This window comes from Meleagris gallopavo, chromosome 3, assembly GCF_000146605.3.
Source record: "Meleagris gallopavo isolate NT-WF06-2002-E0010 breed Aviagen turkey brand Nicholas breeding stock chromosome 3, Turkey_5.1, whole genome shotgun sequence".
In the NCBI taxonomy this organism is placed as follows: Eukaryota; Metazoa; Chordata; class Aves; order Galliformes; family Phasianidae; genus Meleagris; species Meleagris gallopavo.
This window is the reverse complement of record NC_015013.2, coordinates 53,059,121-53,072,570: the sequence shown is the minus strand read 5'-3', so window position 1 is coordinate 53,072,570 and position 13,450 is coordinate 53,059,121. Positions and strand designations below refer to the sequence as shown.

The following is a 13,450-nucleotide window of genomic DNA, read 5'->3' as shown; positions in this document are numbered from 1 at the left end:
CTTTCTGAAAGTTTTCATGAAATGAAAAAGAGAGAGAGTATTCACTCCCTCTGGAGCTGAAAAAATCTTCCCAGTAAAATTGTCTCCAAAATAGATAAAGTTTCTGTGAAACTTTCTGGTTTTGATGAAACAGCATTTTTTCAACAGGAAAAAAGTGTCAGATGAAATATTATAGCCATTCTAATAGCAAAGGCTTATCAAGATAGAATGTTTTTACCAGAATAAATCATTGAGAATTAAACCAATCTAGTAATATTTATATAGCTCCCCATGTGGATACTATATCGCTTCCCATAGAAAGATACTGAAAGATAACTCTGTAAGATCTACTTAAAGTGGAGTTGTTTTTTCATCTAACATATTTAATACATTTTATTTTAAGAAAGTAAAAGAAATCAAAGAATTAGCAAGATGAAGGAGATACCATAACGTCAATTTATTAATTAGTTTGGGGATTTTTCTGAAAGCCTGTGGATGCTCTAATTCCAAAATAAGAATGGTTTTATCATTTGAGAGGGTTTTTCAGTGTTTGGTTTGTTTGCTTTGTTTTTTTTTTTTGCTTTGTTTTGTTTATTAGAGACACTTAAACTGTGCTTTCAAAAATGTATAGTCCTTATTGAATTAAGCTCCTAAATACCAAGGAAAAATCTTTTCTTGAAAACTTCAACTCAGACTAAAAAGAACAGAAAAACAGAAAAAAAAACATATAAGAGAGATGAATTAACAATTTTAAGTCTTTGAATCTACTGAAGAGGAAGAAAATTCATATTTTATGAACCACTACATAAGGTAATTCTTCTAAATTCCATTATCTGCTAAGTGTGTTTTTGCGTGTCAGCCTATTTACGCTGATTTGGGAGTATGACTGGCACAAGTGCAATTGGATCCAGCTGATGCCTACTTGATGCCCTAAAAATGGCAATGAGGATATTTAATTGAACAGAACCTGATTCAGTTGTTCCAAAGAATACTGACCACATAAATAATTAAATGGAAGATAACCACTGCCTGCCACAGCACTCAACACATTCTTCTCAAACTGTTCTCACCTTCCTCTTGTAGTTCTTTGCAAAATTTTCATTCCAGCTAAACAGCAGAATTTTCCTTCCCATCTCTTGCAGTACTGCTCAAGGTCTTTTGCAGAATCCAGACACTGTAGCTGTACTTCGCTGAACATGCCATAGGCATCCTGGACAAGGAGGCATAACCTGTAAAACATTCCTGTTACTCATTTATTCTTGTTCATAACAAAATGAACAAACTTATCCTCTACAACATCTGAAGAAATCCTACCAAATAATGAATACTAGTACCAGTACCAGTAAACGAAACCAATATCATCAAAGGTTTTCCCATATATATCTGCAGGAGGTAACAAGGCCATAAAAAAGAGAAGTCTTACTGAAATTTACAACAAGGTGTTTCCATTCAGGATGAGAGAAACTAACTGCTAAACAATATATGCTTTGTGTATCTATAAAGAAAGTCAAATTTTTACTTACCTTGAGGTGAATTTTTCAGTGCAGACAAAGCAATGATGCAAACATATGTATGTGTATAAATATAAAAATATCTACTTCAAAATAAACAAAGCAACATATTTCACAAGTAATAATCACAAATGTTGAAACTGGTAAAGTAAGCACAACATTTTTTCTGACTTCAAAAGAGTTCTGAGGATTCAAAACAATGAAATGTCAATTTTATTACAATATTGAAAAAACAACATGAGTAAATTCAATATTGGGTATGGAAAAAGTCCAGAGGGATTATTTTAAGGAGGTAATTAAAAAACCTGCTAAACAAACAATTTGATTCAAGTTATCTATGGAATCAGAGCTGGGAACCATTGCTTAACCAACTTGTTGGCATTTCAAGAAGATATTACCATCATAGCAGATAAGGCAAAATCCAGTGGATGTCATACATTTAGAAAGACAAAAATGCACTTCACAAAGTTGTGCACCTGAGATGAGTCACAACAGTAGCTTAAGTCATGGAGGAACGAGGGTGCTGTCTACAAGGTGAGCTTAACTGCCTGCCAGAAAAGACAGTTAAACATGGACACTTTTCAAACAGCAACAAGAAATAGCTTTGAGGGTAGCACACAACTTTCTTTATTTCTAAATAAAACTCAGGAGTGTAGTAAGTAGCAGAATTCCGGGACAACCTGCTTCAGCAGAGGACCAGAAGACCTTCAGAAGGCCTTTCCAACCTCAACCACTCTGTGAGTCTGTGATTCAGTTCATTTCAAAAGTTGATGCCAAAACTACCTTCTCCAGAGAAGTGCCATTGTTCACAACAAGCCAACCCCAAATGCTTATGGAGAACACTATGTAATTCACTATAGGCATCCCAAAAACATCCAACAGTAGTCATTACATCTCTAAAAAACTTATTTCAAATGAAACGAGCTCCTACACTTCTCTGTAAGAAATCTTACATTTTCTTAGTAGGGAGATTTAGGCACACAAAAGACCATTAATTATGGTTTCCTTGTTCATTGTGAACTAATTTTTTTCTATATTCTACAGAGGATGCAACTTTCTGAAGCCTTTTAGAGATTTGTAGATGCTCAAGCACAAGCTAATAGTTTTCATTTTTTAAATGCAAAAGCTGGATTTGAGGATGAGAGAGTGGTAGGACTGAGCACAAATGAAGGCCACATATTTTCTCTGTATCTTTAACTATAAGGATTACACAAAACAAAGTCTTCACCAGGCAAAGTAAAGCAACATTATGTACAACTTCTCTATAGCCTGGCAACGTTGGGATGTCTTTCACAGCCATGGAATACTGCCTCTACCTTGAGCAATGACAAACAAGAAGAAAACAAATGCTGTTGTGAAGCGTGAGCTGGAAGGATACATATCCCAATTTGTGGCATGAGTGATGCTCCCAGCTTAGACAAGTGTGTGACTGGCCTAACACAAAAATGTCTTAAGTAGCTTTATCGCTAGCTTCATTTTCTCTGTAAAACACTCAGTGAGATCCCTGTGGGTTGGTATCACACAATCATCTCGAACTCAACAAAGACTGTTATGCTATGGCTACAACAGCACAGAAGCAGAGCAACCAATGTCGCTTGCCATGTTAGGGCCTTGCAGCCACTTTCAGTTCTGTCAAGTTTTAACTGATTGGACTGAAACTTCTTTTGCTGTTGTTTTGTTTGGAAAAACAAAGCTAATATGCTCTAAATTTTTCTGAAAACCAGACTGAAGAGAACAGAAAAAAAAAAAATCAAACAGTTTTGTTTATACTAGCAAAACATTCAGTGACTCTTAATTGTGAAAAATCAGGTCTTCATATCTTGGAGCAAGCAAGGGCCAACTGAGCTAGTGTCTTAGATCCAATCAGTTCAGCAGACTGTTACTGATCACTGGAATTTCTCCTGTCTTTAGTGAGAAATAACTGAACCTAAGTAGGCCTCAGACTAACTGGCACCATGCTCACATTAAGTCCTCTGGGACACATTAATTGCCCAAATAAAATTAACTCAGTTGGTGCCGAATATATCAAGCCACTGAAAGTGCATTTCCCTCATCCTCTTAAGCCAAGCAAAGAGGTGGTTGCTCTCACACATGGAAATCTCAATTTCCCAGGTTCCAGCCTGCACATTTCCAGCCCTTCACGGTGACAACTTTAATTACTAGGGCAGGAGACAGATCTAACAACAACAACAAAAAAAATTAAATACTGTAGTCTAATAATAAAGTCAAACAGTAACAATGTATAATAATAACATATAATAATCATTATAATAATCCTCTGATCAGCTCCCTGACAATGAACTCACTGAAAATAAACTCCAAGTTGCACAGAGTACTACTTCTAGATGAGGATGCATTCTAGTCAGCATTAGGGGCTGAAGCTCTCACTCCAGCTGTCTAGTGTATGCAGCACAACATCCTAGGTCATATGATGGGGGAACAGTCATCAGATGACGAAGCTTGATAATATAGAAGTAAAGGAAGAAGTACATAACTTGATGTTCATATTACAAACGTGCCCATTCATACTAGGAACATGTTCATGATTATTAGTGCAATGAAAAAAATAACAAAACTGAGCAGCAGATCCTCTTGCCCCAGACTCAAAACATTTGTTGTATTAGGGTCACATACGTGAGCAGACACTTAATATACTACTGCACTCACTTTAACAGCATCCAAAGGTAGACATGACTTCTCTACAGCGTGAATTTAAAATGAAATTAATATATCCACTCATCTGGAAGACAGAATTTCAGAAATAATCTTGAGATCCCTGATTTTTAGTCTAAAAGATGAGGACCCAGACAAACTCTACAAGTGGAACTTCACAAACAAATGTTCAGTGCTTCAGAACTCTTCAGAAAATAGTACGAAATGAAATAATGACAAAAACTTGAAATATTCTCAACATCATTTGATGCATCTCATTGTGATTAACTAGATAACACTACAGGTACTTAAATGAATAATTACTGATTTTTCTTCTTAAGGTTATGCTAAAATCACCTGAATCCTACAACAGACTCAGTGATGCATCTGGAGAACCATTCTCATGTTCTATGAAACAGATTCTGTTCTCATGGTTCTGTTCTTACTGGTATGTAGTCCAGCTGCCTACAACGCCGGAAGGTACATAGCTTTATTTCCTCACCAGCACTGTTTTTTTAGGTTGTTCTCATATTATTATCTAGAAAAGTGGATTTCTAATATTTTCTGAAGTCATACTGTTGCTCTCATATTGCAGTTCTTGCAAATTAAGTTATAGCAGCAAGTCTAACTATGATCACAGAACAGTTTGTCCCATGATTTTTGCTCCCTTTGAAGCTCACTGCCAGGATGAAAACCTATGTCTGACTTACAAGACAAGACATAAATTCAAACTTAATACTTGGCCCCAGGAATTAAACACTTCTATTTTGTGCATAGCTATTCAAAATTCTTTTTCCATAAAATGCAGCATTTGTACTGAATCAGTCAATCAGTGAGAACATACCTTTACCAATGGCAAATGTGTTACTGAATTGTTAGAAAAAGGGAGAATATTGCCATTTTTTATCAGAGGTATTCATGCAGTTAGGAAATTAAGGCCATCTTCATTTCTGAGACAACAGGATAAAACCCTATATAAGATGTGAATTTAAAATCTGGCATTGGAAGCATAATTTTTTCACGCAAAGGAGCAGATAATTCATTCCAGGAGTGAAGGGTGGCAGGAAAAGCAATAGAGGAGTGAATGCAGACTAAGGAAAAGGTGAAATATGACTCACTGGTTATAACAAAGGGGGTGAAGATAGGGAACGATAAGAAAGTGAGGCAGAAATTAGCCTTATTTTTTTAAAGTAATGGCACAGTAAGTCTCATGGAAAAGCTTGGGAAAATTTTGTTCATTTGCTAATAGCCTGGAGCAAAGATTAGGGGCTGGGGGAAGACAAGACTGATTAGTCTGCGTTATTTTTATGACGGTGCTAATATTTAGGACAAAATGGCTCCCAGTCGAAATCTGGAGACGATTACAGGATTACACCGTCATGCCGTTCTCCTTAGTTAGTCACTTCTTCTGGGTACAGAGAGCAAGTTCTTGTTTTGGGTTTTTTGTTTTGTTTTGTTTGTTTGTTTGTTTGTTTCCTAATACTTTTATACACACAAAAATCATATCTGTGCACATTGCTACCTTGTATCAGGCAGGTAACTTTCCAGAGAGGTCCAAATGACCAAAAATCTTCTTAAGCTTTCATGCCTTCCAGCCATCTCAGTGGTTAGTAGAAAAGAATAAGAAAAAAGATTACCTGAAGAGATGACACAAGCAAAAAGGCCAAAACTGACTGATGGTACAGGGATTGCATTTACTAAGGTGCATTTATAGAGTCTTGTGAAAACAAACAGCAGAAATTTATCATAAACAGATTTGAACTAACAAGTAACTGTTTTGCCCTAGGACAGGAAGACAGTCATATGGACCGTACAAGCTTTCTTCTGTGCATGGCTAAGCTATGAAGTCCAACTGAAGGAGCATGACCGGCAGACAAATGCAATGACAAATGCAGTGATCAGAAGAGACTTATTGTTCTGATGGAAAGTAAGGAAAGAATCAGGGAAATGTCTGAAAACAAACTACATTGTATCATCTCTGATATTTGCTCAGTCTTTATGTTAACCACCCCAGAGACAGTTGTTGCTTCTTTTCTTTGTGTGACAGAAGGACTTATCTCTGAGGCGCGGTCCTTGTAGAGGCATAAAGCACACATAAACAAAACTCCCCTCTCTCTTAATCACCAGAGGCACAACACTACCTACACAATTCCAATCCAGCAACTTGTCTGGTCAAGTCTCAAGGTGGAGCTGGTTAACTCCTGCTAATATGGCTCAGATTCAAACTGTAACCTGCAGGACACCACCCTACAGGGATTTGATGTATTCCTACCTTACACAGAGCTATATTACCTCAGAAAAATCAAAGCTCAGTTCACTCGTCTAAATACAGAGGATAGCTATCTATTTCCCTCATCCTCCACATCAACAGAGGGATTTCCCTATTAAAAGCCCCACATTCACTGGATCCGATCCTAAACTGCTACATGTTCCCTTTTAAAAGGTATGAACCTGACATAGCCTTCCTCATCCTCTGAAAATTCAGAGTACTCTGTTCCAAAATCCATGCCATTCGCTGTCACTAAACAAAAGCTCCAAGGAGCTGCAGTAACTGTGGATTGAACGGACTTGGACTAGATGGCCTTCAGAGGTCCCTTCCGACTGTAAGGATTATAAAAATCTATGATATAGCCTTTCTATACATAGGTCACAGAGGTATAGAAGAAAACATAAGCATCGCTATTTCCAATTTATAAGGGCTCAAAGACTTCTAAGCCGGTGCTCTGATTTGAAACACTTGAGGTAACCAAACTGAAAATAGGAGGTTTCAAATAACTGAAAAGCAGAGTTTATGACCAATTTTTACTAGACATTTATGGAAGCACCAAGAAGGAAACAGAGAAGAGGGTTCAAGAATGTTGGATCTGGCAGAGAGGGAACAGAACACGCAGCTATCACTGGACACACAAGTTCTCCAGTTAGAGATAGCCTATCTTTAAAAATGGATTGGTGGGAACTGCACATGTGACAGGATTACAACCAGGGAAATAAGCAATTCTTATCTCAGCATCTAAAATAGAAAATATGTAGCAGAGGCCTCCTCAGTCTCGGGAAAGGAATCTTTTCTTTGCAGATGATTCTCAACACGAGCATAACAGAATATTTACACACCACCCTTTGCAAATAACGCCCTACAGGAACTATACCAAACCCACCATTTTGTATTTTCCTTGGTTTTAATTCCATTTTTATATGTATGTTAAAAATAAAATGTAAAAAAATGAAAAACAGCATGAGAGGGTAGAAACTAACAGTTGCTTATTTTTATTCACTTCTTTGAATAGTCAATTGCTTCAATACAGACTGGAAAAATCAAATGTAACTTCCACAAAGTCTTTCAGGCACCCTCACATGCTGACTGCTTTCTCCATTTCTTCATTCAGGTTCATTCTTCCACCTACTACTTTCTCTCTACAACGTGAAGAAGCACATACCTTTCGTTGTGAGCCACTTTTGTGGGAAACTGCTTTCACACGTAGGAAGAGTCCTGTATGAGCCAAGCATAACAGCACACCTGCCTTTTTAATGCAGAACATGCACATTTTGAATGGAGCTCCTCACTGCAGCTTTCTGACTCAAAATGTGGAACAGCAAATGCTTTGTGAGAACTACTTACAAATACTTGCGAATGGATACTTTTGCAAAACAAAATCAGACAGGTTTTGATATGTGCCATGATGACCATGGCTTCACAACTGACAATTTTTCAGCATAACCCTTTCTTCTACAAAGTTTTCCTACAGCACCAAAAGAACTTCTTAAACTTCCCATCACACACTGCCTCTAAGTGCACTTTCAAATCCTTAATCTGTCTTATCTGCAAGCAAAGTTTTACTTTTAAAAGTAAACAAAACATTTAAAATGATAAAACGGCATTCTTACCATTCACATAAATGCAATATGAAGCCTAAGCTATAATTTCAGTTATAGAGCTGCAATTGACAAATATTTTCAATATCACATCAAAATTTCAGTTATGTCAGATCCATAAATTAATATGAAAGTTATGCCGTATCAATAGTTTTAATTCAAAGTAACTATACAACATAAAAAATAATATAGCAACAGTTGGTTTGGAAGACAGGAAGCTGAAGAAAAATAGATACCTCAGTACCGGCTAAAAAATGTGTAACAGTTCAGCCACAGCAGACCAGTAAGGCCTTTCCCACTCCAGATCCCCCCCCACATCTCTCCCTTACAACACTAAACTGCACATAATTTATGGTCCTCCTGCTAAAATGCATTCCATAGAGTTTGTTACGCAAATAAAAACAAATTTTGGGTGGTAACAAAAAAGCAAGCACATCAGACTGTCCCAGCTTGTTTCAGACTCATATGCTCTAAAATGTAGTAGCTTTTAAAAAAAAGAAATGATACACACATTCCTCAGGTTCCTCAGTGTCCTCAGTACCGCTAATTCAGTATCAATTTAGAGGAAAAAAAGATTTTCCCGTATGACTTACTTATCGAGAGGAAAACATATATTTCAGAAACTTACAGGCTCCACTGAAAACTTCAAATCTGTTATGGATGATCTCCAGCAGAAAAATCATGTTCCATATATTACATGTAATTACCATCCAGTCATTTACAGTACTTATCTGTGAATCTGAGGAGGAGTTCTTTGTTTATTTTTTTTAATCTTAAGACTACGTAATTACAGTTTTGGCATCCAAGAATTCCAACAGTCAGTGAGGTGATGCCAAAAGATCTCCTGCAAGGTGCTCAGCACCCTCCTTTCCAAGAAAATCAGCATTCAAATGCTGATCCCGGCAACATTTCACATAATCTTTGCCATACTGCATTTCCTCCACACCTCAGTTTCTTATACGTAAAAATCAGAATAAAAGTCCTGTCCTCAGAGGGTGATTGAAAAATAACTGGTATCTAGAAAACTATAAGATGGTATCTAGAAGAATAGGTCCAAAATGTTTATGTTCTAGACCTCACTTGAGCTGAGGGAGGAGGCTATCTATTTATCTGTATCTGTACAGATCTGTAGTGGGCTTGCAGCAGCAACCCATGTCTTCTGAGCTACGGGGTTTTAGAGAACTGTAAACTCCTGCTGCAAAACCCATGGTGAATGCTTTACACAATTACAGCATCTGAAATGAAGCAAGAACATTGCAGCAGCAGTAAATAGGGATTCACCTGATTTACTTCTAAACCAGATAAATGGAATTTTAGAAGACTTTAGTAAAAAAATAAATAAGAAAGGGAAAAATAATGCACTAAATTAAAAAATAAAAATAAATTTAAAAAAAGGACTGCCCATGTCAGAAGGCACAGAACATCCCAAAGTACATTCTTGGTAGCAAAGCATTATGCATGTGCTTCCACAGTGCGTGTGAAAGGTAAGTGAAATATGATAACGCTTCAGGATTTCTTTCAGAGCTGCGTCTGTACTCAATAAGACATTCTGCTGATTCAGTGCCACATCATCCCACTGAAATAGCACAAAAATATAATATTCGCCCAAAAAAGCAGAAGAACAAATGCAAAGAAGAAAAGCAGAAATTAAATCTTGCTGGGGCACCTGCTGTGTCAGAAAAGCAACTTTCTAGTGTTTCTTGAGGGGTCTGCCATTAATGTTTTGCTCTCATGTTGTTTTCCTTTCCTGTTGCTTCCTGTCTGCATTTCCTAGGTGTGTTTTTAAAAGAGGGAGAGGGAACATGTTTGTGTGTAGCATGTTTACAAGAGTTATGGTAGCAGTTCTCAGCAGTCCACCGAGAATTCTAGGAACTGGCCCCTGCTATTTTATTCTAGGTCAATGTCAGCTCATGTCAGGCAGGAAAGATCACACAGGACAGCTTGCTCCATCACACAGTCCTGGACGGAGGCCTCAATGGGAGAGGGAAAGCAGGCAAGCTGCGAGTGGGCGGAGTGCCTTCCCAGCACTCTACCAACCACTGCACAAGGAATTATGATAAACACCACTCTGGAAACCAGATACAACAGTACATTGTGTTCTTCTTCTGAAAAACAACCAGACTTCTACTCACTTTAAGTAAACAGTTAATCCTGTTTATCTTTTTCTTTTTCTTGATGAGTTGTTAACAGAACAATCTCTTCTGAAAAGGCAAGTAAGAAGTTTGTGCCTTAAATTCATACTGATTTTCTCTTCCTTTAAGAGAAAAAAAATCAATTCAATACGTAAGCTTTCTACTATCAGCAAACAGCGTGGAATAACAAGCTTTCTTGGCTTAAACTGACTTAACAAAGCAAAGCCAACACTGAATGAAACCTTTCCCTCACTTACATATTTTATTTTGGAAAACTGAAGTTCCAAACAGAGCGTTCTGTTCATCTCATTTAACTCTTCCTATTCTGGCAAGAACAAAGAAATCCAATTAATGAATCAATAAATCAGGACGTGTGCTGTCCTTGAGCCTGGGCAAATTGTGGGCTGTATGCAGAGATCAGCTGCTAAACAGGATGGGGGGGTTCTCAGGTTCTCCTCGTGAGTGGAAAGAAAAAAAAAGAGGGGTGAGAGTAATTGCCTGCAAATGAAGCAACAAAGTTTTTTGTTGTTGTTGTTGATTTGTTTGTTTGTTTTCCCCAGAATATTTATTCACTGTGCAAATACATCATATCCTCAACTTTCAATATTAAGGGTGACTAATTAGGAAAGCAGATGAAAGTGATTATGTTGTTTTGTTGGAATCTCCACATTCTACCTATTAACTACTCCTAACTGGGAATCTAGCTAGGTCCCCTGCAAGCTACCACCTTTTCCAAGGGGAATTCTAATTTTTAGCACTTAGGAATTTAAATAGATCTGAAAGTCAATAATGAAAGGGTCCTTAACATCTCCAGTCAGTAAAAGCCTGTTGATTTAGCTATTTATATTCATAAAAATACATGATTTGCAAAACTGAAAAAGGAGAAGGAAAATATTCCCGTTTTATTTTTGCTCATCTTGCACTCTCTGGGTCTAATCCCCTGCGGTTTTTGTGCAACCAATGTCATTCAGTGCAAAAAGGTAAATTCAGGTCTGGGAAAGTAAGAAAATAAAAGTCTGTTTTTTCAGATTTTTAAAATATTTTACATGCAAAACTTTTCTAGTCTTTATGCTTTCTCTTTGTCTTCCGCCCCTGACATCTCAATTTCTTCTTCTTTTTTTCTTTTTTTCTTTCTTTTTTTTTAACACTTTTGTAACAACTGCTGAGTTTACTCTGCCCTCGGGAGCTAAGTGACAGAACAGGTTTCCAAAGTGACAGAAAAGGTCAAACCAGAGCTATTTCCCATTACAGAATCTGAACTCCGGAGGCAGCCAGCAACAGGCCAGGGCCAGAAACTGAGCTCAACAAAGCCCTGAGGAGCACCCTGGGGTCTATTCCCCCAAGTCCAGCACACAGCCCATCGCATCCTGCAGCCAAGAGTGGAGATGCCAGCACTGGGAGGCCAGAGTTGCTACTGAATACTTCATATTGCTCCAAGTACACCCTATGTTTCACCACTTTCCTCCCACAGTTGCACTTGCTTGGGGAAAGCACAGTTGCTCTCTGATGATCATGGCTTTAGCCCATGAAAATTCTCCCCAGGCTGAGGCAGGACTACAGCACTATAATGGAGACAACTCAGGCCAAGACGCTGCAGCCCTGAGCAGAGCAGTTCGTAGCAGCAGGACTGCAGAGGAGAAATATATGTGGATGAAACTTCTCTGAGGAAGCCACAGAAGAACGCAGCACTCTCTGCTTGTTAGAGAATCTCCTGTGAACAGGAGAAACAAGCAGTACATCTAAATCATCTAGCATGTAGTTGTAATCCACATACGAAAGAGGACTCTCCTTGACCCCACACTGACTGGCCCTCACCATATTTAAGGAGGGAATGCACCAGCCATGGTGCATTGGACATGGACAAGAAGTAAATCAATGGGAGATCACTGGGAGGTGAAGCAACAGCAGGAGGAAAACGGAGAAGGTGAAGAAAACAAAGACCAGGAGGAAATCTCTGATATTACCTCTTTCCTACTTTCCTTCTTACACCTCACTGATCTCCGTTTCTCTGGCAGTAAGAAATGGGGAGAATAAAACAGTCTGAAGCACCACTATAATCCCACAGATGCCCTGCTAGGATTACTTGATGAAGCATTTTCCACAGATACGTTTGACATTTTTTGATCCAAAATCAAGGACACAACAAGCACTGCTGGTAGAGAATTGCAAATGTCAACAGATTTCTAATTTGGAAATAGAAATTAAATTTGTCAGCCTTCTAGCTTCCATTAGAGCTTTTCAAAATGAGAAATCTCCTTTTCCGTTGCAGGTCGAGTAAAGTTCTATAAATTACTTTTAAATAAGCAACGTGTTTGGGCCATTATTCAAAGCTCACCCAAGTTACTATTTTTCCAGTGATTTCAATGAGCTTCATTTCATGCTGTGTAGAGAGTGGAGAAAACCAGGGCAGCACCAGTCACAACTCTCCACCTTGATTTCATTCAATCATTTATGCAAATTCCATGTTTATCTCCTAAAAGCTACTTGAACTGAACACCAATCAAGGATCAAACACTGACACAATTTTATTAACACCACATTTCCAATTTCCTATGATTTTAAAGAATCACTTTGAGCAGGATCCGAACTCACAGCACAGCATAGCACAAAACATGAATCTGAAGTCCCATATGCTAGTTTTGATTGGGCATCTTGAGACAGGAATAGAGAATCTCTCATTTCTTTCATCACTTTTGTTACCTTCACTTGCAACATGAATGAAGAGTTCAAATATTTTGTGTGCTTGTATGAAGTGACCTAAAAAAAATAAAATCTATTACTGTAACTCAATCACATTTATCCTGTACTGATGGCAGTCTTTACTTTTTTTTCTCACATGGAACACTAATTTATTGTAATGACATAATCAGCCATTACACTGGATTTAACATAACTTCAGTGAAATAATGAAAAACAATGTGCATGGTATACTTGATTCTGACTCTCCCTACTGTCTGAGAAAAAAAAAATGTAGTCCTGAATGTAAGAGTCTGTTCAAATATCAGTTGAGTACAGCTTGTTCTCACTAAATGTACTCCAGGAAAGAGAAAAAAAAGATGGCCAAATCCAATCAAAATCTACAGGAAGAGTTTAGAGAGACAAAAGATAATCGTATAAATTAAGACTTGATTAGGGCCCTTAGTAAACCTATCTATTCAGGTCAAAAGAGGTGGTTTAATATTCTGTGGTTAAGATTCTGCTTTCGCATCTTATCCATAAGAACATCAACAATAGCACATTGTTCTCCAATCACTGTGCTGGTTACAGCCTCTGATTCGGTTCACAGACATAAAGGGAGAGTAACAG

General features: G+C 37.7%; 1 protein-coding gene across 1 annotated transcript in view; it reads right to left on the bottom strand.

The window, feature by feature from the left end:
• Positions 1 to 1,026: 1,026 nt before the first annotated feature.
• LOC104910336 (DNA repair-scaffolding protein-like) overlaps positions 1,027 to 13,450 on the bottom strand; it is a 44,143-nt gene continuing 31,719 nt past the window's right edge. The window contains exon 4 of the mRNA XM_019614001.2: positions 1,027 to 1,208. Coding sequence (XP_019469546.2) covers positions 1,046 to 1,208 — 163 coding nt within the window. The 3' untranslated portion in view covers positions 1,027 to 1,045. The remainder of the gene's footprint in view (positions 1,209 to 13,450) is intronic.